The sequence below is a fragment of the Bos javanicus genome, chromosome 11 (genome assembly GCF_032452875.1).
Source record: "Bos javanicus breed banteng chromosome 11, ARS-OSU_banteng_1.0, whole genome shotgun sequence".
Taxonomy (NCBI): domain Eukaryota; kingdom Metazoa; phylum Chordata; class Mammalia; order Artiodactyla; family Bovidae; genus Bos; species Bos javanicus.
In genome coordinates this window covers 10,238,146-10,264,907 of record NC_083878.1, presented here as the reverse complement: position 1 = coordinate 10,264,907, position 26,762 = coordinate 10,238,146, and the positions used below count along the sequence as shown (strand labels likewise).

Below are 26,762 nucleotides of genomic sequence, written 5' to 3'. Positions count from 1 at the left end.
AGCTGATGGCTGCACTGAGGGCGGGGCGGGGTGCTGGCTGGAGCCTCCGGGGATGGCGGGCTTTGTGGGGGGGTCGCTGGGGAAAGGGACCCCTGTTGACCCCTGACCTCCGGGCCCTGCTGACGTCAGGAACTCCTGACCCTCGGACCCGAGTGACTTATGGGACCCCCAGTTTCAGGGCCCGGTTGTCTGTGGGGGTCCCCGAACCACGGACATGCCTGAGGTCCCGGACTTCGGATCTCCGAGCACGGCTGATCGCTGGGACCCCAGATCCCCGGACCCCGGAAGACTCAGGGACTCCTGGAACCCGTCTGCGCGTGTGGCTAGCGGTGGCGCTGGGCGCTGGAGGGGCAGTACTGTTGTTGTTTTGGGGCGGGGGGCGGGGTCCCCCGGCTGTGCTCGCCTCGGTCCTTGGCTCGCCGCCCACCTCTCCCCGGAGCCAGTACAACTTCATCGCGGACGTGGTGGAGAAGACTGCCCCTGCCGTGGTTTATATCGAGATCTTGGGCAGGTAACGGTGGGGGTAAACACTAAGGCACCGAAGCCGCGGGCTAGAGGGCGGGCAAGAAGGATGGGTCCGAGCCTCCTCACATCCGTACTCCCCCTCGCCCCGCCCCCCCCCCCCTTTTTCCAGGCACCCTTTTTCGGGCCGTGAAGTCCCTATCTCGAATGGCTCAGGATTCGTGGTGGCTGCCGATGGACTCATCGTTACCAATGCCCATGTGGTGGCTGATCGGCGCCGAGTCCGTGTAAGGCTGCCTAGCGGCGACACGTATGAGGCCGTGGTCACAGCTGTGGATCCTGTGGCAGACATCGCCACGCTGAGGATTCAGACCAAGGTGGGGGTCGGGGCAGGCCATATCTGCTTGGGGCTGTGAATTTGTTCACATCTCCAGATGACAGGTCTCTTGTACCCATTCTCCCTTAGGAGCCTCTCCCTACGCTGCCCCTGGGACGCTCAGCTGATGTTCGGCAAGGGGAGTTTGTTGTTGCTATGGGAAGTCCCTTTGCACTGCAGAACACAATCACCTCCGGCATTGTCAGCTCTGCTCAGCGTCCAGCCAAAGATCTGGGCCTTCCCCAAACCAATGTGGAGTATATCCAGACTGATGCAGCTATTGATGTGCGTCCTGATATGAGAGAAATGAGAGACTAGGTTGGGGTAGGGGGTAGGGGGTGTGTGGTACAGGCACCAATGGTGATAGATGGTGGATGAGCCTATATACCGGGATTGGGTCGCAAAAAATGTGGCCACTCCTTCACGGGCTGGGAAAGGAGAGGATTTGGAGAAAGTGTCTACATCCTGATTGTGCCCCGAGGCATAGAGTCCCTGGATCTCTCCCATATTTTCTCCTTGTCCTGCAGTTTGGAAACTCTGGAGGTCCCCTGGTCAACCTGGTGAGTGTGACATCCTTTCCAAGAATCCCTATCCCAGGTCAGTATGGGAAGGGGTGGGTTTTCCCTAATTCACCGATGTTTGGTCAAGTTTCTGAGCAGTTTCTTGTTGGCTGTCTCCCAGAATCCAACTAGATCTCCCTAAAACTCCCTGCCACTCTTGCTCAGGTACCCCCATCTCCTATTATTTGTTTGGGCTAGAGAATAGTGGGCTGTGTCCCAACAGGATGGGGAGGTGATTGGGGTGAATACCATGAAGGTCACATCTGGAATCTCCTTTGCCATCCCTTCTGATCGCCTTCGAGAGTTTCTGCATCGTGGAGAAAAGAAGAGTAAGCCTGGCTTGCAGGGAAAGGGGTTTCTTTAAGTGGCAGGGGTGGGGAGGGTTTGCTGGAGAGGGGTCTATTGGGAGGAGGAGGGGAAGTAAGGATATACCTGGGTGGGGCTCATTTGTCCTTCTAACACAGACTCCTGGTTTGGAATCAGTGGGTCCCAGCGCCGCTACATTGGGGTGATGATGCTGACCTTGACTCCCAGGTATGAGCTTTAGGGGTAGTGACACGTAGGGCCATCAGTGTAACCCGTGGTGGGTACCTGGCAGTTCTGTTGAGCTTCGTTCTTAGTTCTGTTTTTATCTAAGATGAGTTGCCTCATTCTTGGAGCTATCAGAAGAGCTGTTGTCTCTCATTATCTTGATTTTTCTCACCTCACTCTATTTTGCATACCTCCCATCCTGTTATTGCTTAGATTTACAATACCCAACCTTCTAGACGTGGCTTCCCTATGAGTATTTTCTGTTCCTGCCAACTTGATTTCCTAATCCCGTGTTTTTATGTTGTTCTTGTTTTATATAGTTAAATATCACATTGATCCTTCTAAGTTAAGCTAAAGTTATAGCACTTCCTAAAGTTATAGCTTCTTTTAGGATTCTAGAATGACATTAGTGCTATTGATTTAACCCTGTGTGTCACTTGGAATTCCACGTCCTAACTGCTAGAAGGCAGAAAGTGAATTGTTTTTGTATCAAGAGGATCTAGTGCATGCCCTGTTCACCCACTTGTCAGCATGCTGATGAAGGATTTGAGGCAAACCCCAAATGGGGAGAGTGCCCTGTGATTAACAGAGTGATCTGTGTCCTTTCAGCATCCTTGCTGAACTACAGCTTCGAGAACCAAGCTTTCCTGATGTTCAGCATGGTGTGCTCATCCATAAAGTCATCCTGGACTCCCCTGCTCACCGGTGAGGGAGAGGCTGCATTAGGAGGTGGAGATGGGTGGGGTGTATATGCCCTTGAACTGGGCCATCTAGTCCCTCCTTTATCTCTCTATCTTTTGCCATAGGGCTGGTCTACGACCTGGTGATGTGATCTTGGCCATTGGGGAGCAGCTGGTACAAAATGCTGAAGATATTTATGAAGCTGTTCGAACCCAATCCCAACTGGCAGTGCGGATCCGGCGAGGACAGGAAACTCTGACCTTATATGTGACCCCTGAAGTCACGGAATGAATGAACCAGCAAGAGGAGGAGGCTCCTGTTCGGACTGCAACCTTGGTTTCATGGCTTGGGCTCTGAGGGCACCTGGACAGAGGATTGACTGAACCAGTTGGGGGCAGGTCCCTCCAACTACCAGCACCAATTCCTGGGCTCTGAAGAATCACAAAAACACTTTTTATATAAAATAAAATTATACCTAACAACATGTCATACTGAAAAATGAGGGTAAGGGTGGAACACTGCTCTTTCCCCCCACAAAAAGGCTAGAGGTAAAGCTTTGTCTTCCAGAACTGAGGGGAGATGCTGGAGTTAAACCGTTCTGACCTCCCTATTCAAGAAAACGAGCCGCTGTTGTCTGGTGTCCTGGGTAGTCAGTCAGGTGCGCCTCTCTCTGGCGTGCTTGGCTTTGTGCTGGGCCTGGGAGCAGAATGCCCTGTGCCTGGCCACAGATCAGGACAGCTAGCCTAAGAAAGAGGGCAGTGATTTCTGCTTGATGGTTCCATATCCGCAGTGCACAACGGACGAGTGCTGTGGGCCTGCCGACATCAAAGATTCCTTGGTAAGCTCCTGAGGTAATGGCAGCCTCAGACCCCTGCCGTTAGGGGCCAGTGGTGGTCTGCAGAGGAAGGTGGTGGCACCTTAGATGATCTGGTTACTGGTCTGGCCAGGGTAGCGTTCAAACCTCCTGTTGGCCTCTTCACTGAAGGCATCCCCTGCAAGTTGAACAGGTGGTTTGGGTAGGAAAACAGACCCATTATGGGGAAGGGTGGGTGGAAGTGGAGAGACTGGGAGATCCAGAAGTGGGTGGGGAGACTCAGAAACAACCTAGGGAGATGCGAATGAAGGCCTTTCCCTCCCACCCCCAGGCCTTCTGGCTTCTCTTCCCACCAAATACCAATGTGACAGTTGTGCACCCAGATGCGATGTCCATCATATTTGCAGTTACATTTCATGGCGTTGTTGGTGAAGTCACTCTCTGCTACTTCAAAATTGGGGTTGATGACTACCTGTGAGTAGGAGAAAGCCAACAAATGAGCTGCATTCCTCAAATCCAAAGGTGTCTTTAATAAACACTCTTCCTACTCAACAACTGGAAATCTCAGAGTCCCGGCACCTGCAGAATGTAGTTTCCTGGTTTCACATCTGTGATGTCAATCCATTGACAGTCGATGTCATGCCGGTAGAGATCCCAGCAACCCACAGTGATGCCCTGCTCTCCAAAGTTGGCACACTCATACCTCTTGGAGACATCTGAGGAGATGAGCATATGTCATGCGAGGCAAGGCTGTGGAGATGAGGACAGTGCCATCTATTCTAGGCCTCAACTCACCCTCCTGACATTCGGTGTCTTCTAGACAGAAACTAGCTTTGTGGCCCTCAGCCACCTTGGTGCCGTTGGGGGTCAGGATATCGTAGTGAGTGAAGATGTCCATACTGTGATAATGCCTGTGGGGACAAGGGGATCCCTGTTTCTTTCCGTGCCCCCAGCAGGCTCACCTCTTCCCCAGTGGTCTTGCCCTTCTACTACTTGACCCTCTCACCCATGACATTCATGCCACACCCAGGAGTGGCGCCCAGCCTTGGGCCTGAAGTCAGCACGTCCCAGGTTGTGGATCTGGGAGGAGAATCTGAGCAGACGCCGGTGGCCGTAAGGCCAGTTGGCTGAGCGGGCCGAGCTGGCCAGGCAGTTCTCTTCAGCAGCACAATACAGCATATGCAGAGGCCGGTCCTCGATGTAAGCGGTCTCCTGCACCAGTGCTGAGTGCAACAGCAGATCTGACGCGGCTGCACCGAGGAAGGGAGGAGAGTTAGACGTCACTGGTGAGGGGCAGGGACAGGTGGGAGTGCTTCCATCCCCCTCCCCCAGAAAACTGGGGTGAGACTGGCTTTCCACAGGGAAGGTGTACCCCTCCAGATTGCAGCTCTTCCTGCAAAGAGGTGACCCAGAGCCTCCCCTCCCTGGCTTGCATCACCCTACACTTGACTCACTTTCAGAACAAATGACTCCAGCAGTAAAACGGCTTCCTGTCCTCTTGCAGGTGACATGGGTGCCATGATGAGCACACTGGCCCAGGGACAGCTCAGCCCCTGTGCAGCGCACTCCACTCATCACCACCTCTGTTACATTTCCTGAATCCCAGTACCAGGTCTCCTGGGGACATACAGAGGTGTTTTTGTGAGGCCACCATCCAGCCTCCCCAGCCAAGGGACTCATTTTGGCAGACCTGTGTCCCAGACACAACCTTTGGAGGCAATAGCCTTGGTTCCCTTCTCCTTCCCACTCACCTGTAGGCCGTGGTTGGCATAGCCCAGTCCAAGCTGCCTGCAGGCAACCATGGCCTCCAGTGTTCCCCAGTCATCTCCACAGATGAGGCCCCAGCGAAAGGACCCAGGTCCCCCTATTTGCACTTCGACTCGCCCTTCATGTCGGCTGCGGCCCCCGCTGAGTCGGATCTGTAGTGACGCAATGGAAGTGCTGTGGAAGCTTTTGGGGTGGAGTAGTGGGAGTCCACAGTGGGCCCGTGGCTGAATGGTGATTCAGAAGCACTTACAGGGCTAGCAAGTGGTGGCGTCAAGGGGGAGCTGCAGGATGATCGGGGCCTGGGGCAGTGGGCAGTAGGGCCATCAGACTGCATCACGACCAGGCAGGACTGGATAGGACATGAGACTCCTGAACCAAGGTGGGAAAGAGTGACTGACCTTGGTCTCTACCCCAGTGTAGGGCAGGTTGCATCGGACGCCAGCATCTTGGCTATGCGAGCAGTCTTCAGCTGTGATGTTCTTGTGGGGGCACTTCCAGAGAGAGAGTTCCTGTCCAGAGCATCTAACTTCACTTAAATGGATGGCACCCATGCCTAAGGTCAGAAGTCAGAGGTCGGGAGGTTCTAACTTTACTGTCTGCCCAGGGGTCTCCTTCCTAAGGAATGTACCCCTCCAGGAGTATGTACCTCCTACCTCCGTCTCCCTCCAACCTGTGCCCGCCTCACCCTGCCCCATGCGGGCACCGCTCAGAGCCTCTCGAGCACTCCCGAAGCCTAGCTCCCGACACACCACGCTGGCTGCTTGCAGGTCCCACTTGCGATCACAGACCGTGCCCCACGTGCCAGCCTTCAGGACTTCTACCCGGCCCTCTCCTGGGTGGGCGCCGCCCTTTAGACGCACTCGGGCCTGTACAGGAGAGAGACGTGCGCAGCAGTGAATGGGAACATCAGCACAGAGACAGTAGACCTGGGAGATCAATGAGATTCTGGTGGGAGGGAGCAGGTGGTCTCAGGTCTGTGGCCCAACCCCTGGAAGGTTCCTCTCTGTCCTCAAAGGTCAGAACTATGCTTAATCAAGGGATGGCCAGGCTATGGGGTTCTTCACCTGGGCGGTGGGGAAGGTCATAGTGTTTCACACACCTCCCCCTGAGGCTTCGACTGTTGCTTCTTCTGGCCACTGGATGCTGCGTAGAGAGGGCTTGGCACACAGCTCACCACCGCAGGGGCCCCCCCCGGGCACCTGGTGGTGTCATTGGCTCGATAGAATTCCAAAGAGCAGAGGGAGAGGTGGGCCTCCGTGCCCACGCACGCCACCCCATGCAGACCAAAGGAGTGTTGCTGCCGCTGGGCCAGCAGCCTGGGGGGACAGGAGTGGGAGCGGTAGGGTGAAACAGTGCTCCTGCCTCTTTGCCTGCAGCCCTCCTCCCGCTCCATGCCTCCACCATCCCCCAACCTTTCATGACCGCTTTAGTTCTTCTTCTTCTCTTCTCTGCAAAAACACAGAGACAAAGAGACAACGGTAATGGGGAGTTTCCAGGCTGAAAGAGCCCAAACAGGGGGGTCCTTGGGTATGTTCTGCAACAGAAGAACCCTGTGGGAAGGAAGGCTAGTTTTGACTTGCCTGACAGAGACCTTGTTCTGTGTGGTTTCAGGGAGCTGGCCCCAGTGGAGGCTGAAGCTGCTGTGCAAAGAGATTAGGAAGCCAGGACTGACCATCTGGAAGAGATAGGCAGGAGGGAGTAGCTAACAGGAAGCCTGAATGGCCAGAGTAAGCAGATCTTTCTATTACGCTGCGACTGAAAGAACTAAATGAGTCAGGATGCAAAGAAGTGAGTAAGTCTTGGGTCTACATGGCTTCTTAGAGGCCAGAGGGGCTTCCAGGCCAGAGAATGATGGGCAGTTACAGGAAGAACAGACCAGAAGGTGGAACACAGGAAAGACTGGAGCTGGTATATATAGGAATGAAGATGTACAAATGCAAGACAAAGAGAGACCACATGACCAGAGAAGGAGAGTGAATGTGAACAACCGAAGGGTAAGGATAACCCCAGACCTAAAGCTGAACTGTATGAGTCTTTAATGAGGTAGTCCATGCTTCCGTAGTTTAAATGTAACAGAAAGAATGTTCCATAGCCACCTGAGCAGGAAAATGGGACTAAATTAGAGATGTTAAAACTTTGAAACACAGCAGAGAGATGCTAGAGAGAATGAGGGGACTTGCTTATCAACACCAACGGAAGGGAATGAAATTTCAAGGCAGTGAGCCATGAAATAAGAGAAGTGCTTTCTTCCCAGAACAGCCTGTTTGAACCCAGAGAGGGAAGGAACCAATGAGGCCTTGTGTTGGTGGGGTGGGCCTGTGAGGGTGGTCTGGTGGCGAATTACTACAGTAATGTGCTCTATTACTTGATGTCGAAGGAGAAGATGATGATTTGAAGCCACTGGCTAGGAAGACACACAGAGAGGGATAAGTTATAGACAAATCAGACAAAGGAAGCCTGGAGACTTTACAGAATACCTTTGGAAGCTCAAGATAAGTGGACTCTGAAGCTCAAAGAGACTTAGTATTCTTTCAAAGTCCTGTGTGGCTGAAAATAAAAGTGAAAGAGGTCGTCGCTTTAATGTGGGGGTCAGGGAAGACCAGAGTATGGCCATGTTGTGCAAAACAACCCTAAGCTGGAAGGGCACTATGGGAACACCCTCCAATGCCAAAGCCTGTTGAAGGCACCAGAGGGAGGAGCTGGGGAGTGGGGGGGCGGTGCCTGGGACCCCTGAGTGATCCTGGAATGCTGTGAAAAGAGGAGGAGACAATAGAAAGGGCCGACTTCTCCACCCCTCACACACTGCTGAAGGAGCAGGGGACTTTTCTTGCGCGAACTGCCTTCAGAAGCCAAGTGAGACGCAGTCATTGGGATTGGAAGCTTTTTGTTCCCTGGGGTTCTGAAGGAGCCCAGAAGGAAAATGATGGAACTGGGAGCCTAACTGTGTTAACTGGGCCAGAGGACCAGGACCGTCATCTGACTCCTGCCCTGGGAAAGGTTCCACAGGGGATCCTGAGTCTCACTTCCAACCCAGTAGCACTTATTCCATTTAACAATTAATAAAGGTAGGATGGGAACACTGATCCCTTAGGGAAACTTAACTCCTTGGGCGAGAGGCAAGCATGGCATCTGAAGGACAAGAGTGCCAGAGTATCTCCTAAAATCTGCTGGGGGAAGATAAATAAGCATGTGGAACAAGAGGAGTCAATGGGTGAACTTCTATGGAGATTTTTCAAAAATCCTGTGACGAGCATAATTCCTCAGACAAAAAACATATGGGTCAAAAAAAAAAAAAAAAAAAACCAAAACCCACAACCCAACAACAACAACAAAAAAACCAAACAAAAGGGCCGATCTTACTTTACATTGTGGTGAATCATCTGTAAGGTGGCTTGTAACAGTTGCTGCTGCCCCTCCACCTCCTTGTGGAGGCGTCTCTTGGACCCCTTCCTAACCACAGCCCGATGCCCCCGACTCATCACTTGGCACTCCCTCTCCTCTCCACCCAGCCTAAACTTTATTTACCTCTTAATAGGCCCCCTGCCCATTCGGGTTTGGGGTTTGGCTTTAAGCTTGGTGACTGGTCTGAAAAAAGGAGAAAGAAGTTAGTGGCAGTAGTGGTCAGGTGCATTACCCGGGAAAGGCAAAGGATTCTTTCTTCTTTCTGTCTCTAGGAAGGACCCTTCATGCAGAGCGTGGGAAGGGGCAAAGCAGGCAGTCAGATTTTCCACATACAGTGCTGAATACCACTTAACTGTATTTTTGGAATACATGCTGCTCACTGGATTCAGCAACAGTGATGAGAAATCTGGTGATGTCAGTCCAGGTGGAGGGGAGAGGAGATGAGAGGAATAGTGGAGGGAGGAGAGAGTGTGGGGATGTAGGTGAATGAAGGGAGGTTAGGAGTTGTGGGGGGAGGAAGCATGCAGGTGGCTGAGGCTGGAGTCCAAGCTATTTGGGGGTAGTATAAAGATACGGAGGTGTCTCCTTAGTCATTCCTATATTATTTCCTCCTTGTGCTTCCTAAATCAAAACTTACCCACCCGCATGCCTGCCTCCCCACTCCTCCCTCCTGGAATGGCCATTTTCCAGCCATATCCCTAATTCATCAGCTTGGGTTTTGGGATGGACATGGATAGGCTGCCTTCCATCCATCCACCTCCTGGGGCCACAGGGATGAGCAGGAGGTCCCGGGGCTCTTGCCCCATTACCTTCCAAGGGGCTTGGAGCGTCGGGCCGAGGCTTTGGCCGCTCGCTTCCTCAACTTTCTGTGAGGATAAGACAACAGCAGAGTCAGGAACAGTCTAGAACCAAGTGGGAAAGGTTGGTGGAACAGGGACCAGGGGCAAGATTTCTGTTTTAGCAGTTAGAGGTCTCCTGATGGCAGGATCTTATAGCATTAGATGCCCCCAAGGCTCTACCCTTCACAGCTGTTTGGCCTCAGAAGCACATGAACTAGACAGGTGAGTTGCGGTGAAGGACGTGGACTCGGGGCTGATAGAGACCCTGTACCAGGACCCACAGAAGTCAGGCTAAGGCAGACGGGGAACAGGATTCTTGGACTGATATTAGGGCTGCTCTAAACCTGGGGGAGGGCTGGGGGGACAGGTTAAAATGACGGGTGTTAGGATTGCCAGACTGACTAGGCAAGGAGAGAGAACTGGCCTGGTCACACCTAGGGAGGCTGACTATTTTTTTTCTGGATGCGCTCTGGCTTCTGGCATATCCAGGTCCGAGGCCAGTTAACGAGGACCAAGGAACAAGGCTGGACAGCAAGGGACATTGACTGGGTCTGACTGGGGGAGCATGAGGCCAGGATGCTTAGGATGACAGTATCCTTCCTGTCTAAACTAAATCCCACATGCTTTAGTCATTCACAAACAGCTCATCTCCCAGACTTACTTCTAGGGAATTAAGGTCTAAAACCTTATTTCTTCTTAATTGACCTAAATATTTGACCTATTTTATTCTTCAGGAGGTTACCTTAAGTCTGATGAATGAAAACTAGGTCTGTTTCTCCTCTCATTCTCCCTTTGATTTCAAAGACTTTCATTTTGCCCACTCTTTGTCCTGTCCAACTATATATAGATGAATGCAGGTCTTGTCTGTCTTTACAAAATGTATGGAATTCCCCATTATCCTCTTAGTTATCCTGTCTGTTCTGTTCTGCTGCTTCTCTTGAGTTATGTTTGGATGTGGTATATTATGTGCAGATGTGCGAGGATTTTAATATATAGGTTTAAACAGGGCTGAATCTGCTTGGTATTTCCTACCTTGGCTTCTTCCTGAGGATGATCTTTGCCAAAACATCCAATACATTCAACATTCCTAGCAAAGAGTCTACAATAACTCTTGGGTCCCTTTCCTGAGACACTGCTAAGAGTTTAGAACCTTTCATCAGATAAGTATAGTGAAAAATGTCTTCTCCAAATGTTTTTTTCTCAAACATGTCTGAAATGAAATGTATCTGGCACTTTCTTTCACCAGTAACCAAGAGAAATCATGTAACAATACTCAGAAAAATGTAGTATTATCTAGAAATTTAGAAGTACTTCTCTAGTTATTTAAGAACTTTATAAGGTCTTTATAATTATATGGTATATATAATTATTAATATATATCAGGCAAATACAGGTTACATTGAGGCCCTGGCACTTAAGGACAGTGCTGATATCTGTCTCTCTTTTCTAAAGCCACCACCCCTAAATGTTTCTGAATTCCTTCCCCTAGGATCCTTTCTCTTTCAACTGAGAAGTTGCACATAACCTTCCCTCAACTGAATCCTTTTAAACATATTCAAATCTCTCTCTCTCTCTCTCTCACACACACACACACACACTCCAGCCCACATTTCTTCTTAGTAGAAAAACTTTTCAGTAGTGTCAACACTCATCATCTTTCCCACTCACTCCTTAATCCAGTCCTTTCTGTCTTTCCCCACCCATCACTCTGTGATAATAATCTAGATTTTTTTTTTTTTTGTCTCACATACCACTGACTCTTGGTAGCATCTGACACTGCTGTTCTCTCTCCCTCCTTAGCTGTCACAACACCATTAGCTTTATTTGAGTCCTAATTCTGGATGCTCTTTCTTGGTCTTCTTTGCAGGCTCCTCCTCTATATAGTTATTTACATTTTTGGAGCTTTAAGGCCTTCTTCTCACTTCACATCCTCTCTTTATATGTTCTCATTTACATCTAACCTTGTATATCCCATTGCCTTCTCGATGTTCCTACTTAGATATCTCAAAATTACCTAAAATTTAATGTGGGTCCAATTGTTTTAGCAAAATCTATGCCAGAAACTTAGGAATCAACCTTGACATCTCTCTCTTCTTTGGCTCCCAAAGTCAATCCGTAACCAAGTCCTGCCAGTGTTCCTTCCTGAATGACTCTCTAATCCATTTGCTCTTGCTCTTCTCTAAACCATTCTCAAAGTGCAGTCAAAGTGGGAGCCCCAAACCTGATCACGTTCTCTCACAGCCCTCCTCATTAAAAAACTTCCATCACTTTCCATTACTTTTATCATAAAGATTCAAATCATTACCATAGCCTACAAGGTCTTCTATGATCTGGTGCCAAATCAACTCTCTCATCACCTCTGTATTCTCAGCACCTTGCGCAGTGCTTGGCAAACAGTGGGAGCTCAGTAAATATCTGTCAGTGAATATATCTGAATATGAACAAGAATATCTGAAATGAACTAGAAGAGTGTCTTCTTAAATAGCACTTAAGCTCTTAGAACCTCAATTTCTTTGCCTGCCAAAAGGCATTAAATGGCTCAGTTATCTGTACATTCTTTTCCTCTTCTAAAATTCTACAACTTTCACATGTTCTAGGGTAGAAGTACCAAATCAAAGTTGAAATATGATACATCACATTATGATTTTCTTATTCTCTAAATCTTACTAACTTCCTCTAAAAGCTACCAGATGCATCTTCTTTCTCCAAGGAAGGCAGAGTTGTTTATAACTATCCTGCCTAGCCTTTATAATTGCATTACCTATGAGGAGTCTCCCTATGTCTGACTTGACCTGTGAAGGAATATCTACATCAAATTCTCATCACAGAATCTCCCAGGACCACTGTAATCTCTTTCCCTACTAAGAATGAACTCTGTACTTAATATATATCTCCTTTTCCAGCCTTCATATTCCAGACTCAGTAAGAGATTCCAATATGTAGACATATATTCCTGATTTCTGAAGTTTTCTTGAGTCTGTGCATACTTAGGGACAATTCCTGAGCCTCAAAATTCCCAGGGATGGCCCATGTCTAAAGCTAGCTCATATTAACTTAAAGCCCAGAGATGCCAGGCACCATCCTTCTCTTGAGCAGTTTCAGAATCATTTTAGTTATCTCTTCTTTTATTTTCTGTGTTCTATCAGTCATCCTACCTCTATTCATTCCTCTCTCTTTGTTGTCATCCTCCTAGTCAGCTTCATTTTTATATTTCCTAATTACTCTTACTGCGTCTAGAACCTCCTCTTCCAATTCACTACTATCAGACGAACTTTAAAAACACTGGCCTTATTTTTGTCACTGTCCCATACAAGTACTTTTATTTTTTAATTTTTCATAGGATAAAGGTAAAACTCTCCACTCTGGCATTAATAGTGTTCCATTTCCTAGCCTTACTTTATCCATTCAGATTTTTCTTCCACTATTTCTCAGTATACATCTTCTCTCTCGCTTCCCTGGTGGCTCAGCAGTGCAGAAGACATGGGTTCAGTCTCTGGGTTGGGAAGATCCCCTGGAGAAGGAAATGGCTACCCACTCCAGTATTCTTGGCTGGGAAATCCCATGGACACAGGAGCCCTACAGGCTACAGTCCACGGGGTCACAAAAGAGTTGGACATGACTTAGTGACTAAACAACAATCTTCTACTCTAGTCAACTGTCTTTCAAAATTTCCTATTCATTTTCATCTCTGTTGGGGTCAACAATGATATCCAAGTTACTAAATCCTATTCATTTCTCAGTCCTCATGTTTTTGGATGCATCAGCAGTGGTGACTCAGTTGATCCCTCTTGCTCTTCCTTGAAACACTTTACTTGGCTTCCAGGTCTCCACACTCACCTGGTTTTCTTTCTACCTCACCTCCCTGTTTGCATTTTGCCTTATCTTCCTGACCTCATAATGTTTAAACTCCCTAGAGTTCAGTCCCTGCACCTCCTTTTCTCTATTTACGCTCCCTCCCTTGGTGATGTTGTCCAGTTTCAGGGCTTTAATTCAACTGAACTCTAGAGTCATATATCCAATAGCTTCGCCATTTCAGTATCTAAAGCAACTCAAATTTAATTGGTCTAAAAACAAGTTCCTAATATACAATCTCCACTCTCCCATCCCCACACAAAATATGCCCCACTCACTGTTTTCTTTATCAAATGAGGTCAACTCCATATCTAGCTCAGGCCAAAAACCTTGGAATGATCCCTAATTCCTCTCATTCTCTCATACCACGATGGATCCATCAGCAAATCCTGTTGGCTTTATCTTCAACACAGAATTTGATCACTTTTTCACCACTTTCACTGGTCACATCACCTCTCACTTTCTTTAGTTGGCTTTCAGGAGACAATAACTGCCTAACTAATCTCCCTGCCTCCTTGACTCTACACATTCCTTACAGTCTATTCTTAACAAAACAGCCCAATACGCAAAAAGTGGAAGAAAGATGTCACGCCTCTGCTCAAAACCTCATCTCACACAGTAAAAATTAAAGTCTCTCAAATGGCCTTACATGATCTGGCTCCTCATTCTTTCCTTATTTCCTCCTAAATTACATCTCCTGTCATCTTCTGCCTTGTTCCCTTAGCTCCAGCCCCAGTGGCCTCCTGGAGTATGACAAGAATTCCCCCTAACCCCTCATTCTGATATCTTCTCATTTATGATGCCTCTTCCTGGAGATGCTCATCAAGATTTTTGCATAGATTGTGCCCTATAAATATTTTCTCAAATGATGCCTCCTCTGACTTATTTTAAAACTGCAATTCCAGTCCCACTTCCTAACATTTCCCCTGCTTTATTTTTACCTATTACACTCTTTGCCATCCTTACATTTTGTAATTTTACTTTTTTCCTGATTCTTCCCTAGTTCATGAGATCAAGGATTTTGGGGGTTTTGTTGTTGTTGTTTATTGTTGAATTCCTAGTGTCTACAACAGTCCCTGGCACACAACAGGCACTCAATAAATGTTTATTCTCTATACCTTTGTGCATGCTACCCTCTTCATCTGAAATGCCTGCTATTTAAGTCGCACTAATCTTTCAGAACCTGGATTTGGTTCTGGGAAGGTAAAGAACAAGCACAGGGAAATATAGGCCCGAGGTAGATAACAGCAGAGGAGCACAGCACATAGATGTTTTCAACTGTATATGAGTTGCTATACCAGAGAAAGTATATTCCTTGGGGCCTAAAGAACTTTCAGATGTCTCTCAGAGCCAAGGCAAAAAAAATTTCAGCAAGTATGGAGAAGACTGGAGGCTGGATAATGTACTGACTTTCAAAAAGGAGGAAAAGGATTCCCCAATTTACAGATAATTTATGTTCTAGAATAGTCATTAAGTAGAAAGTTTGTGAGCATTGAGGAAAAAATATGGTGATCCTTAGAAATCTAAAAGGATTTCAGTAACAGTCAGCTCAATCAAACCACCATGACTTCCTTTAAGATTCCTAAAATTGCAGAATGGCTGTGAACATAGTGTATGTGGATTTTAGCAAAAGACTAATAAAGTCTCCTATAATCTCATTACAGATAAGATGATGAAATGTTGGCTGTATCAATGTAGTGTTCAGTTTGTCCCAACCGTTGAAAAAACATTTCACAACTAATGATTAAAGGTTTGATGTAAATCTGGAGGATTCATAAGAGGAGTTAGACTTTGGTTCTAAAGATTTCAACACATTTTAACAGTCACTTTGATGACGTCAGGAGGCATAGCTATCATATCTATTGAACAGAGGGGGCAGGGAGGGATGACAAGTGCAAAATAATGTCAAGATTCAAGATAATCTCATGGGATCATTATGGTTTTTAAATGATGTATCAAACATGAGAACATGTATCAAACATTTCATAGGGTAAACTCAACAGATTTAGGTTCAAATAGGCTGCTCTATCAGTATCAAGGAGGAGGGAAGACCTAATTTAGGTGATTACAAGGTCAATAAGAGCAGTGGGATGCTGCCTCAACGGAAAGGCAGTGCAAAATCTAGATGCTTTCATTAAAAAGAGCTGTAATGCTGTACCCTGCCCCGATCAGCCCCACATCCGAAGTAGCGTGCCTAGTAGAAGGTCACCCAGATGTTAAGAGCTCTTCCTGCAAAACTGGTCTAAGGAACAGCTGAAGAAGATAATCATTTAAATTATAAAGAGATTTCAAAATTTCTTAAAACGGCCAAATTAGATGCTCCAGGGAAGCGAGACGCAGTAAGCAAAGAGCCGGTCCCCAGTGTGATACATTCCCGGAAGCCGGCGCCTACACCAGGGCTCCAGTGCAGGTGGAGAGGGCCGGCCTCCAGGGCTGAAGGATATTCTGGAAAACTAGTTTAGCAGTCCTGAGTGCTCTCGCGCTCACAGACGCCTAGTGGGCCGCCGGGACCCAGGGAAGGGCCCCGGCCTCTTCCGGCGCCCTCCGGCCTTCAGGGATTGGCGGCCAGGATGGGACCGCCGCCCCACGGGCGCCCCGGGCCGGTCGCCGTCAGACTCACGGCGTTAGGCCCCGCCCGGGTACTGCCTCGGCGGGGCGTGGTCGCTACCCCCACCCACCGACTCGGACCCGCGGGCTCTCGGGCCGCTGGGCGTGGCCCCGCGAGGCCCAGCTCTGGCCTCGGAGCGCGGAGACGCCACCTGCCGACCGCCGGCCCCGACGCCACCGCCGCCGCTCGCCCCGCCCCGGCTCTGGCCACTGGGGCCAGAGCTTCGCTGGTCCCCGCAGCAAGTCCGCCTCGGGGGCCGCTTCATGGTCCAAGATTTCTCAACTCTCTAGTTTCACCGAGGCCTCCAGATTTCCCCCGGCTCCCCAGGTGAACCAACCCCTTCGGAGGTCCCTCAACACCGCTCCTTAACAAGCACCCCTCAACTCCAGACTGCTGCACCAGCGCCCACGTCGCTTCACCTGTAGAAGGCCACGTTGACCCGCTTTTCGCTCGGGAAGCCCAGCATCCCGCAGATCACATGGCTGTTGTGCGCACTCCAGCCTTTGTCGCACACTTGCGACCAGCCATCCGGAAGCCTGACTTCGACCAGTCCCTCAGTCACAGGCAGGGGCCGTCTGCCCCTTCCAACAGCTGGCCGAAGTCGCACCTCTTCCACTTGCAGGTGATGCTCTACCTGGGGAGGGGGCCACAAGCAGAGGAAGGCATCCCAGTGGCACCTTTCACACGTCTGGCCACTCTAAAGAAACCCTGATTGAGTGTACTTGCTGTGAACCCAGTGGCGAGATGGGGCTGAGAGGCAGGCCTGCGCTCTGTGAGGTACTGACTGTGGTGCAGCCACCAGAGTGTGAGGACTTGCTGGGCTCTGAGAAATGACTAAGGGTCCAGAAGAAGCTGGGGAAGGAGCATCTAACTCTGCTTGGAGCCTGAGGGAACACTTACGGAGGAAGTGGCACTGAAGAAGTAAGAGAAAGTAAGAGTGAAATGTTCCCTCAGGAATATCTGAGCTGAGAGAGAGCACAGGTGCCCTGGGGACCAGGGATGAAGTTGGAGAGGTTCATGCCAGGCTTAGTAACTTGAATGCTAATGCTAAAATAAACCTGGACTATGCAGTGTCTCAGAGCTCTATCATTTTGCCCACTCCCCCAGTCTCCCACTGACCCCAATTATCCCATTGGGCACATGGGATCCCCTACATTCTAGTATCTCCACATATAACCACCCCACAGCCCTTTCTGTCTTGCCGTCCTGGGTGGTGTGTGTGTGTGTGTGTGTGTGTGTGTGTGTGTTTATGAACTACAGACCTCAATGACATTGGAATCTGAGAAGCCAGGGAGGCGCTCGTCCTTGCAGATGACCCCAGCATCCTCATCGTGGGTACAGTCACTGTTCCCCCAACCCCGGGAGGCACATTCAGTCACACTCCGCTCAGTCCCACTGCAGCTCAGGTTGTCCAGCCAGATGCGGCCTGTGTGGGAGGGGAGATAAGGAAGGCTTGGAGAGGTAGCATGGGGATGTTGGTGAGAGCATGGAAGCCTCACACCTGGTAAGATAATGGGTAGGGAAGGGACAGGGGACCCTGGAAAGGAATAGGAAAGGGAGCATAGGATTGATGGACAGTTGATAGTGTTCTGGGGATACCCAAGAATTTGGTAGGGTGAATAAAAAACCCAAGAGTCAACACTGAAGTTCTGATCTGTCCTTACCCATTCAGTGATAGCCGCCTAGTGTGTGTGAGGCACTCTGCCAAGGTATGTGCATATGTGATCATTCTTAGAACAAAGCTGCCAGAAGATATTATCACCATTTTGTATAAAGAAATTGAAGTTCAGGGAAGTGAAGTAACTTGCCTAGGACCATACAGCCAATTCATGAGGGCTTAGGGATTTGAGCCATTTGTAGGACTTGGAAACGTAAGAGCCTTTCACCTCAGCCTTCCATTCTCCCATGTGACTGCTCTGTGCTGCCATGCTGCCCCGTGTTCTTCTCTTGACCTGAGCCAAACTGAAATGAGTATCACTGACTTTCTCTCAGAACTGGTGGCCCCTCAAAGGGCCATGTGCAGGGAACCCTCATGCATATCCGGACAGGACTTACCCAGCTTCTGCTGGGATACCTACCTCTTGCCCATCAGGCTATCGGAACTATCACAAACTATTGAGATTCTTTTATTACTTTCCTCCACTCCAGGTCTGATTCAGTCCTTTGATGCCACCCAGAAAAAGTCCCTCAGTCAAATGACTGTCTTCAAGTTTGAATTCAACCATCATGTAATTATTATCCAAAGCTTTTTCATTTCATGTCAAATATCCCTGCTTTCTTCAGCTATTCCTCCTTGAAACGTGGCTTCCAATCTTTTACATCTGGTAGCTCTCCTCTGAAAGTACTTCCATTTCCAGGAACCTAAGTTCCCTATTCAGGGATTAAACCTGTGCCCTCGGGAGTGAAAGCGCAAAGTCCTAACTACTAGACCACCAGGAAATGCCCAGTGCTTCCATTTTCTACTGTCTGTTTGAAAATGTGGCATCTAAAGTGATGCTTTATTCCAGATGTGGTCTAACCAGTGGGAATTGGGGGTTAACTGCAGATTGCACCAGTTCTACCAATTCCACTGTGAGTTTATACAATGCAAGTGCCCCCAGGTCTCAGAATTGCTCCTAAACCCCTACTAACCACATCTTAAAGTTTATACTTGTCTTTGGAAGCCCAGCTTGTCAGTTTCAGCTCTAAATTATAATCTGATCTTGTTGGCTGCAGTATCTGTGATCACTTCTGTCTTTGGGACATCCAGACATCATTTACCTGCTCTCTGCTTCCCATGAAACCAGCTGTACTTTAATCATACAGGGCTCATCTGTGTCAGGCTGTCTTTGCATGTGGCTTTGTAGAATCATACTTTGGCAGAAGAAAGTAACTTACAGATCATCTAGTCATTTTGCACATGGGGGCATCTGAGGCTCAGAGAAGGCATTGATCAGCCTAAGTTCATGCAGCTGTATGTTGGATGGTTTCTCCTCCACGGGTGTACTTGACTCTGGCTGTTCTTGGTGTTCTGTGTCCCCATGGCTGTTCCCTCCCCTACATTTAGGCTGTACCTTGGCAATACCTAGGCTGTGCCTGAAGCATTGCTCACCTGTTCCAGGGCCATATTTGGCACTGTGGGTCCAGCCTGTGGCCTCTGTGAAGCCCAGCTCCCGGCATAGGACATGAGCAGCCTGCAGCGTGAAGTCATCATCGCAGATGGTGCCCCATTCACCAGCCCGCTGTATCTCCACACGGCCCTCGGATGGCTTCCTGGGGAAACCAGCCAGCCGAAACCGCAGCCCCTGGCTCCCAGCCCTCTTCTCAGGTGCCGTGGATGGGGTTGGAGATCCCAGGCACGAACTGCACAGCAGGCACAGCAGCAACCCCCACAGGCTCCACTGCCAAACGCTGACAGGTCCCATGGCAGGGAAGGCCTGGGTGCCCCAGAGAGAGAGAAGCTGAAATTGAGAAGCCCAGGTCTGAGAGAGAGGTCATGAGAGGAAAAGAGACACTGGTTAAGACCAGAGACAGAGAGCCAGTGTGACAGAAAGGGAGGGACCCAGGGGTTAAGAGAGACAGAAATACATACTAGGTAAGAAGAGAAATACAGAGTAACAGAGGCACAGACTGAGACACCCAGATTGGGGAGGGGGGCGGGGGGAAGAGAGAGAGAGAAAGAGAGAGAAAAAGAGAGAGAGAGAGAGAAGGCTCTCCCTCCCTTCTGTAAAGAATAAACGCTCACTATTAGTTGTTATGTCTCATAATGTCCTTTCCCTAGTTCTGCTATCATCACGTCTATATCCCGATTCACAGGTCAAGGACACCCAGTGATCAAAAGACAGAGATTAGAGACCAAGATCAGAGGCCCATCAAGATAAATAGGTTGAGACCGAGCAAGAGACACAGAGAGGGAGACCCAGACAGACAGGATGTGAGAGGAAGGGAAACTGTGGGAATAAAAGGGGACCAAACAGACAGCGGAGAGAGAGAGTGTGTTGAAAATGGACAGAAGGGGATCAGGAGAGAGTCTGGCACACAGAATTGGGGAGCAACTGAGAAAGGCAGGCAATGAGTAAGGAGGAGTTCAGTTCAGTTCAGTTGCTCAGTCTTTGCGATCCCACAGACTGCAGCACGCCAGGCTTCCTTATCCATCACCAACTCCCAGAGCTTACTGAAACTCAGTATAATTGCCTTGAGAACCCCACGAACCTCATGAAAAGGCAAAGAGGAGGAGAGGGACTGACAAAAGCCAAGGAGCAGAGGCAGGAGGGACCCAGATGATCCTGTTCAGCCAGTCAGAGAGAGGACAGATAGTTACTGATTGTGGAAAGAGGCAGGCAAGAAGGGGCTTAGGGCATCCTCAGATCTCAGGTCCCCTAAATGGCAGCCAAGCTGAGAGTCCTTTCTGGGCAGATTCCAGGTAGAAAAGGCAGAGAACCAGAATGCATTGGAGAACTTGGTACACATCCTACATGCCCTGCAGGGTCAAGGGGCCCAGAAGGGCCAGGCCTCAAGGTGGGGGTGGGGTGGGGTGGGGTGGGGTTGTCCAAGCCTCCTGCCAACACAGCCATCTCTTTCCTGGGGCCACAGGAGGCAAGAGCACTAGTCGGCTTCTCAGCCAAGGCCTTCCCTCTGTAAAGGAGAACAGCTCCTTTACAGCGAGCTCCCCCTACCCGCCCCCCCACAACCCCTGCCCCATGCTTCCCCCAACTCAGACAAACAACACAACAGGGAAGCTTTGTTTGGGGACATTTTGGCTTGGGGACCCAGGGAGAGGGCCTCACAGAGGAGCCCCTAGCCTTCGGGCACTTCGGATGCCCTATTTGGAACACCCTGTAGCCCCACTCCCCAATATCTGCTTCCTTTCCCCACTCTTCTTGTGTCTTCTTTGACTATACAACCCTCAGTAGCTTGGCTTTCCTTTGATTCTACCCTACATCACCCCTTTTCCCAGGTCCCTCCATCATCCTCTCCATCTACAACTCTCCTTCCTCCCACCGGGAGCGTGACTCCCCCTACCTTTGGCTGAACGGGGACCCTAGCGGCTGGGAGAAGAGTCTTGGTCCTGTAGATCAATCCTAGGACTTCCAAAAAAAAGTACTTGGGAGACTGCCCCTCTTTCTCCCCCGCCCCCCCTCTTCGTTCCTCCCACGTCCCCTTGAGCCCTCCCACATTCCGCCTTCTCCCAGGATCCCTCCCAGGCCAGTTCCCTCCTCTTCTCCCCTCCTCCTTGAAGCTGGCCGCTGCCGCCGCTCAATCTCCCTCCCGCCCCCCTCCTCGCCCCTCCCAGCCTGTTTAATAAAGCTCTCTTTTCCCGCGGGTTGGGTGCCGGGCAGCTGCGGTCAGAGAGCTGGACACACAGGAGGCCACGGGGCCGCAGACTATCCCGGGCTGCGCCCCGTGCGGCGACTCGGCTCCGAGCTCCGGGAAGTCTTCAGTCCCCAGCCCCAGCCCTTCCCCCATGTCCCCGGCTCTGCGGATCGTAAATAGCCGAATTCCCGCGGAGCAGGGGTCGGGTCAGGTCCGGGGAACTGAAGCCTCGAAGGCCCAGAAAGTCCCTCCAATGCCCCAGGGTGCCCGTAGGCATTTTCTAGATGATGTCACGGCCTTCACTCTGATGTCACGTTGAGCATCTGACGTTGTACGCAGCCCCCAAGCCTAAGAGCCAGAGTCCTCTGACCGAAGTCACGGGGTTTCTCTCGGTGAAGCCACTAGAGTGAGACCTAGGGCTGGAGGTGGGGGTCTGGAGGTGGTACCCCTTCCCCTTCCTCTGGCCCATCTCCTTCCTCCCCTTTCTGGGTTCGCTGAGGCTGGGGAGGGATGGGAACGCCTCCCGCGAGCCCCGCCCCGCCCCGCCCCGCCCCGCCCCGCCTCCGGGCCCGCCGGGCCAGGAAGCGCGGAAGGAACCGCCGGGGGCCATGGACGGGGCCGTGATGGAAGGGCCGCTGTTTTTGCAGAGTCAGCGTTTCGGGACCAAGGTAGTGTGGGCAGGGGTTGCTGAACCCCATCAGAGCTAGGGGTGGGCGACTGAGCCCAAACGGAGGGAGGGGGCTCGCGGCGGGTAGGGGAGCGGCGCCGGGACCCGGAGAGCCCCGTGACGTTCCCGCTAAAATGCTTTGCACATTCTTCGGAGAAGTGTCCGCCGGCCTCCGGGTATGCCTCTCCATCCCTGGGGTGACAGAGCGGCATCCTCCAGGAGAAACTTCGCCAGCGATCGGGAAGCCTTGGTGTTGAAATCGGCCCGCGCGGGTCTTTCCTTACCCCGTCGGGGCCGGGCAGCCAGTACTTGTTCGCTCCCTCCCCAGCGTCTCTCGGCTCTTTCCCCAGAGATGGAGGAAGACCTGGGCGGTTCTCTACCCGGCCAGTCCCCACGGTGTCGCGCGGCTCGAGTTCTTTGACCACAAGGGGTCTAGCTCTGGAGGTGGCCGAGGGAGCTCGCGCCGCCTGGACTGCAAGGTGATCCGTCTGGCAGAGTGTGTGAGCGTGGCCCCCGTGACAGTGGAGAGCCCCCCTGAGCCTGGCGCCGCAGCTTTTCGCCTGGATACCGCACAGCGATCCCACTTGCTGGCGGCCGACGCGCCGTCCAGTGCAGCCTGGGTGCAAACGCTGTGCCAAAACGCCTTTCCGGTGAGGGGCTCGGGGCTGCACTGGGCCCAAGAGGCGAGGCGGGGTGGGAGCAGTTACAGCGGCAGAGGAACTGGGCTGGCTTAGACCCTGGGAATCGGGGTGAGAGAATCACAGCCTCCTTCATACTCCTTCTCTTTACCCCAGAAAGGCAGCTGGGCCCTGGCACCTGCCGAGAACCCACCCAAGCTTTCTGCCCTGGAGATGCTGGAGAACTCGCTGTATAGCCCCTCCTGGGAAGGTAGATGGCCTGAAAAGCCCCAGCAGGGATGGGGTGGAAAGAAAGGGTGTCCTAGGAGGGGAAGTAGGAAGCTCCTGAGAGCTGGCTTGAGAGAGAGAGAGAGAGAGAGAGTGAGAGAGAGAGTGAGAGAGAGAGAGAGAGTGTGTGTGTGTGTGTGTGTGTGTGTGTGTGTGTGTGTGTTTACAATCTGTTCCCTTCCCCCACCCCAGTCCTGGCCGGGTCCCAGTCTAATTGTATATTCCTTCCAGGATCCCAGTTCTGGGTAACGGTGCAGAAGACTGAGGCCGCCGAGCGCTGTGGCCTGCATGGCTCCTATGTGCTGAGAGTGGAGGCAGAGAGGCTGACTCTTCTGGCCCCGGGGGCCCAGAGGCAGATATTGGAGCCACTTCTTTTCTGGCCCTACACTCTGTTGCGTCGCTATGGCCGTGACAAGGTAGGGTGCTGTCAAGACAGGACTGGCTGACTGGGTTGGGCACCTGTGGGAGGGGTGGATAGGAAGGTGGGAGACTGCACTCTAGATAATTCTTTCTTGCCTAGACCATGACCAACCTCCCTTTCCAGTGGTGTCTTTTTTGTAGGTCCCCTAACTAGTTCTAGCCCTGTGACTCACCTCCTCTGATGTCTCCTGGTAACGTGTTTCCCTCTACATCCTCTTCAGGTTATGTTCTCTTTTGAGGCTGGCCGCCGCTGTCCCTCCGGCCCTGGAACCTTCACCTTCCAGACGGCACAGGGAAATGACATCTTTCAGGCAGTTGAGACTGCTATCCACCGACAGAAGATTCAGGGAAAGGCTGGCCAGGGGCAGGATGTTCTCAGAGCTGATTCCCATGAAGGAGAAGTGGCAGACGGGAAGTTGGCTTCCCTCGCGGCCCCCCTGGAGCTCCCAGGAAGCCCTCCAGCCCTGTATTCTGAACCCTTAGACTCCCTGCGCATTCCTCCAGGCCCTTCCCAAGATTCCCTGTACTCAGACCCCTTGGACAGCACCCCTGCTCGGGCAGGGGAGGGGACACAGTTAAAGAAAGCTCTCTACTGGGACTTGTGTGAACATGTGCAGCAAAAGCTGATAAAGGCCAAGTTGACAGACCCTAAAGAAGACCCCATTTATGATGAACCTGAGGGCCTGGCCCCAGCCACTCTCCGGGGCCTTTATGATCTGCCTCAGGAGCCCAAGGATGCGTGGTGGTGCCAGGCTCGGGTGAAGGAGGAGGGCTATGAGCTCCCCTACAACCCTGCCACGGATGATTATGCTGTGCCACCCCCTCGGAGCACAAAGCCCTTTCCAGCTCCCAAGCCCCAGGGCCTGGCCTTATCTGAATCTGGTGCTGCAACTGGCAGTGGCAGCCAAGGCCATAGCTCAGACACTGCCCTGTACAGCCAGGTCCAGAAAAGCGGGGCCTCAGGGAGCTGGGACTGTGGGCTCTCTGGAGTAGTGACTGACAGGACTGGGGCCAAGTCAGAGGGTTCCACGTGAGAACTGGGCGAAGCTGAGGTTGCCGATAGGAGGACCATGGGGAAGGGGCACGGGATCAAAGAAACCTGTTAGAACCAGCAGGAACCAGAGGGGCCTGTGTGCAGAGACCGGGGTACAAGGGGAGTCAAGGGAAGGATGATCTGTCCCAAGAAGTCATGGAAGCGGGACAGAGTCATAAAGGGGCTCAGGGATGGGATCTGGGGGAGGCCAGCACCTCTAAGTCATCCCCACCAAAGGAAGGGATAGCTGCTGGAGCAGAACTATAGAAAAGGGTATTTGGTCAGACAAGGTATGGTTTGAGAGGCTTGTATGGAGAGGCTTGTATGTCTCCTTGTAAAGGGAGACACTGAGCTGTGTCTGGATCCCTCCCGCTTCATTGTTCTTTACCATATATATATATATTTTTTTTTTTTTTTGGGGGGGGGTAAGTTTTATTCTCATTAAAGTCAGTTTGGATTTAAGAGGTCTATGTCTGTGAATAGTCATAAAGGGGACAGAGGGGCAAGATGTACTGGGCAGACATGGGGTTAGGAGAACCAGAAAGGCGTTAGGGGCCACTGAAGGAGGAAAGGGCTCCAGGGAGGGGGTGACCATTCAGAGTCTGAAAGGTCCACTTAGGCCCACCTGGGGTGGGTGAGGCCCTGGGTATAACATCGGTAACCCTCAGTTTCCCCTGTTGCCCTTAATTATAGGCACAACCTCACAGGGTTTTTTGTATGGAAGGAGTTAAATTTCTCAAGTACTTAATTGATTTGAAGTGCAGAATAAGCATTTTACAAATGGTAGTTATTCTGTGGATGGACAAGGCTGCTGGGTGGGTGTGAGGAAAGGGGAACAGGGAGGGAAAACAGGCCTTTTTCATACCACCCTCTCCCCCGTTCTCAGCTCTAGGATGCCCCCCTCCCCTGTCTCTCATTCTCTCTTTCTCTCACACACACACAGTTTGCATGTAGGTAGCAAGCACCAGCCACTTTTCTGTCTGAAGGCTGATGGGACTTGCAATGTGATGGGAGGGGCACAGGCTTTGAAATGAAGCTTAGATTTCACTCCTACTTGTTTGTCATGAGCTCGGAAAACCTCATCCTTCTCTCCTGAGGTCCAGTTTCCTGAAGGTGACCTGACATCATCCACCTGCTTACACAGAACTACAAGGAGAAATTTGGGTCTGGGAATACTCCTAACAATGGTGGAGACCTACTGGGTATTTATTCTTCATTTGTGTTAACAGTATCAAATGATCCAAAAGAAAAATAAGTCCCTTCTTGGAGAAAGAAGAGGGTCAGATGTGTCTCTTTATAGCCTGAGGAGTGGGGTGATGAAAGCATTGGAGGCGGAGGAGGGGAAGGCTCTGTTTCCCAGTCACCTGGAACTCGCAGAGGGTCAGGTGGACAGAAGGCAAGTCTGGCCACAGAAAGCCACTGTGGGACAGATCTGGGACCTTGGAATGGATGTGCTTTAGCAGGGCAGTCGGGCTATGGTGCTAGTGACTTAGGGCCCTAAGGGATACTCCTCCTCTGCCTCTTCTTCCTCCTTCTCTTCCATAGGAGGCTGGAAGAAGACTTCTGAGGAAGCTTTGCTGGCTGCTGGCATCTTGGGGCCTCTGCCAGGGGCTGGAGTCATAGGCAGAGGGGCCACTGTGGCTCGCACTCGATTTATTTGCAAAGGCTGAGCCTGCAGAGAAAGCAAGAAGAGCTTTCTGTGAAGACTAGACAAAGTCCTGATTTCCTATTCCATTCCCTGCTGGGTCTCCAGTCCTAACTGCTTCTTGGGTCCCATGAGTGACAGCCTTAAGGCCCAGAGCACTGGAGTCCCCGGGGCCCTAGCCTCCACAATGCCTATCTCCCAGCTGAGTGTCCTCCTCTGTCTGCTTGCCAAACAGCTAACTCATGGTGGGTTCTATTCCCCTCTCTAGACTGTCTGTAGTTTGGAAACCTCTTTCTCTTGTAACTTCAGGTAAGACAAAAGTTTTTTTCTACAGGCTTTGTTACTGAGAAACAAGAAAAAGATTTATAAGAGCACAAAAGGAAGCCCATATACTACAGAACATGGATTTCATAAAAATAAATCCTCCCCCGCCCCCGCCAATTACTCTTCTCTCTTGAACTCTTGTCACTGGAGCCATGTCTCTAAGCTTCTAACCTTGGTCAGCCTCCCTTTCCTCATCTGTAAAATGAGATAACACTTACCTTGTAGGGATGCTGTGAGGATTAAATCAGAAAAATATATGTAAGAGTACATGTCATAAAACCTGGCAAATAACTGTTGCTTGGTAAATACTAATTTCCCTCCCCTTGGGCATTTCTTATCCCACCTTCTTTCAACAGAGGCTGCGGTTGTGGTTCCAACGCAGCCAGTTTGCTTAGTGGGACAGTGATCTGTTAAATGACTACTGAATTTCCCAAACACTGCAATTAAGATAACTAAATATTTTATGTAAATGCCCAAGCAAAAAAAGTCCCAGTACTGTGTAAGGGTTGTAATTTTCTTTGTCTAGGGTTAAAGGCTTCTCTTCCCATTGGTCTGTTCTTCCAGAGGATATCAGGGAGGATCTC

The 26,762-nt window shown here is 50.7% G+C and overlaps 4 protein-coding genes across 10 annotated transcripts in view; 2 read left to right on the top strand and 2 right to left on the bottom strand.

Moving 5' to 3' along the window:
* Positions 1–5: 5 nt before the first annotated feature.
* On the top strand, positions 6–3,094 carry HTRA2 (HtrA serine peptidase 2). Its single transcript, XM_061431839.1, has 8 exons — positions 6–511; positions 635–839; positions 929–1,123; positions 1,366–1,398; positions 1,622–1,727; positions 1,863–1,932; positions 2,539–2,634; positions 2,736–3,094. Exons 1-8 carry the CDS (start codon positions 6–8, stop codon positions 2,899–2,901), a joined length of 1,377 nt encoding a protein of 458 aa, XP_061287823.1. The 3' UTR covers positions 2,902–3,094.
* LOXL3 (lysyl oxidase like 3) lies at positions 3,041–21,015 on the bottom strand. 5 transcript variants are annotated; one of them, XM_061431825.1, is made up of 16 exons: positions 20,894–21,015; positions 18,984–19,332; positions 17,155–17,318; positions 16,312–16,526; positions 9,403–9,495; positions 8,717–8,776; positions 6,291–6,507; positions 5,877–6,057; positions 5,590–5,744; positions 5,176–5,343; positions 4,879–5,041; positions 4,431–4,674; positions 4,220–4,335; positions 4,004–4,140; positions 3,785–3,896; positions 3,041–3,602 (listed from the first exon to the last, which is right to left on the bottom strand). In XM_061431825.1, the coding sequence occupies exons 2-16, from the start codon at positions 19,294–19,296 to the stop codon at positions 3,529–3,531; spliced, it is 2,412 nt and encodes an 803-aa protein (XP_061287809.1). In that variant the 5' UTR covers positions 19,297–19,332; positions 20,894–21,015; the 3' UTR covers positions 3,041–3,528. The 5 variants fall into 5 exon arrangements, with proteins under 5 accessions (XP_061287809.1, XP_061287810.1, XP_061287811.1 ...); XM_061431826.1 differs by having other exon boundaries at positions 18,984–19,308; XM_061431827.1 differs by having other exon boundaries at positions 9,403–9,459; positions 20,894–21,014.
* Positions 21,016–21,724: 709 nt separating this feature from the next.
* On the top strand, positions 21,725–24,671 carry DOK1 (docking protein 1). 2 transcript variants are annotated; one of them, XM_061431836.1, is made up of 5 exons: positions 21,725–21,852; positions 22,202–22,501; positions 22,646–22,739; positions 22,988–23,172; positions 23,398–24,671. In XM_061431836.1, exons 1-5 carry the CDS (start codon positions 21,793–21,795, stop codon positions 24,208–24,210), a joined length of 1,452 nt encoding a protein of 483 aa, XP_061287820.1. In that variant the 5' UTR covers positions 21,725–21,792; the 3' UTR covers positions 24,211–24,671. The 2 variants fall into 2 exon arrangements, with proteins under 2 accessions (XP_061287820.1, XP_061287822.1); XM_061431838.1 differs by lacking the exons at positions 21,725–21,852; positions 22,646–22,739 and having other exon boundaries at positions 22,420–22,501.
* The window catches only part of M1AP (meiosis 1 associated protein), a 95,802-nt gene continuing 93,610 nt past the window's right edge, over positions 24,571–26,762 (bottom strand). For both annotated transcript variants that reach the window (XM_061431833.1, XM_061431834.1), the window contains one exon: positions 24,571–25,881. In XM_061431833.1, coding sequence (XP_061287817.1) covers positions 25,699–25,881 — 183 coding nt within the window. In that variant the 3' untranslated portion in view covers positions 24,571–25,698. The remainder of the gene's footprint in view (positions 25,882–26,762) is intronic.

Coding starts and splice junctions, on each gene's coding strand:
- HTRA2 (XM_061431839.1), top strand. CDS start 6: ATGGCTGCACTGAGGGCGGGGCGGGGTGCTGGCTGGAGCCTCCGGGGA. Junction 512..634: donor TATATCGAGATCTTGGGCAG/GTAACGGTGGGG, acceptor CCCTTTTTCCAG/GCACCCTTTTTCGGGCCGTG. Junction 2,635..2,735: donor CTGGACTCCCCTGCTCACCG/GTGAGGGAGAGG, acceptor CTTTTGCCATAG/GGCTGGTCTACGACCTGGTG.
- LOXL3 (XM_061431825.1), bottom strand. CDS start 19,296: ATGGGACCTGTCAGCGTTTGGCAGTGGAGCCTGTGGGGGTTGCTGCTG. Junction 8,777..9,402: donor CGCTCCAAGCCCCTTGGAAG/GTAATGGGGCAA, acceptor TCCTTTTTTCAG/ACCAGTCACCAAGCTTAAAG. Junction 3,603..3,784: donor GGTGCACAACTGTCACATTG/GTATTTGGTGGG, acceptor TTCAACTTGCAG/GGGATGCCTTCAGTGAAGAG.
- DOK1 (XM_061431836.1), top strand. CDS start 21,793: ATGGACGGGGCCGTGATGGAAGGGCCGCTGTTTTTGCAGAGTCAGCGT. Junction 21,853..22,201: donor GTCAGCGTTTCGGGACCAAG/GTAGTGTGGGCA, acceptor CTCTTTCCCCAG/AGATGGAGGAAGACCTGGGC. Junction 22,740..22,987: donor GTATAGCCCCTCCTGGGAAG/GTAGATGGCCTG, acceptor TATTCCTTCCAG/GATCCCAGTTCTGGGTAACG.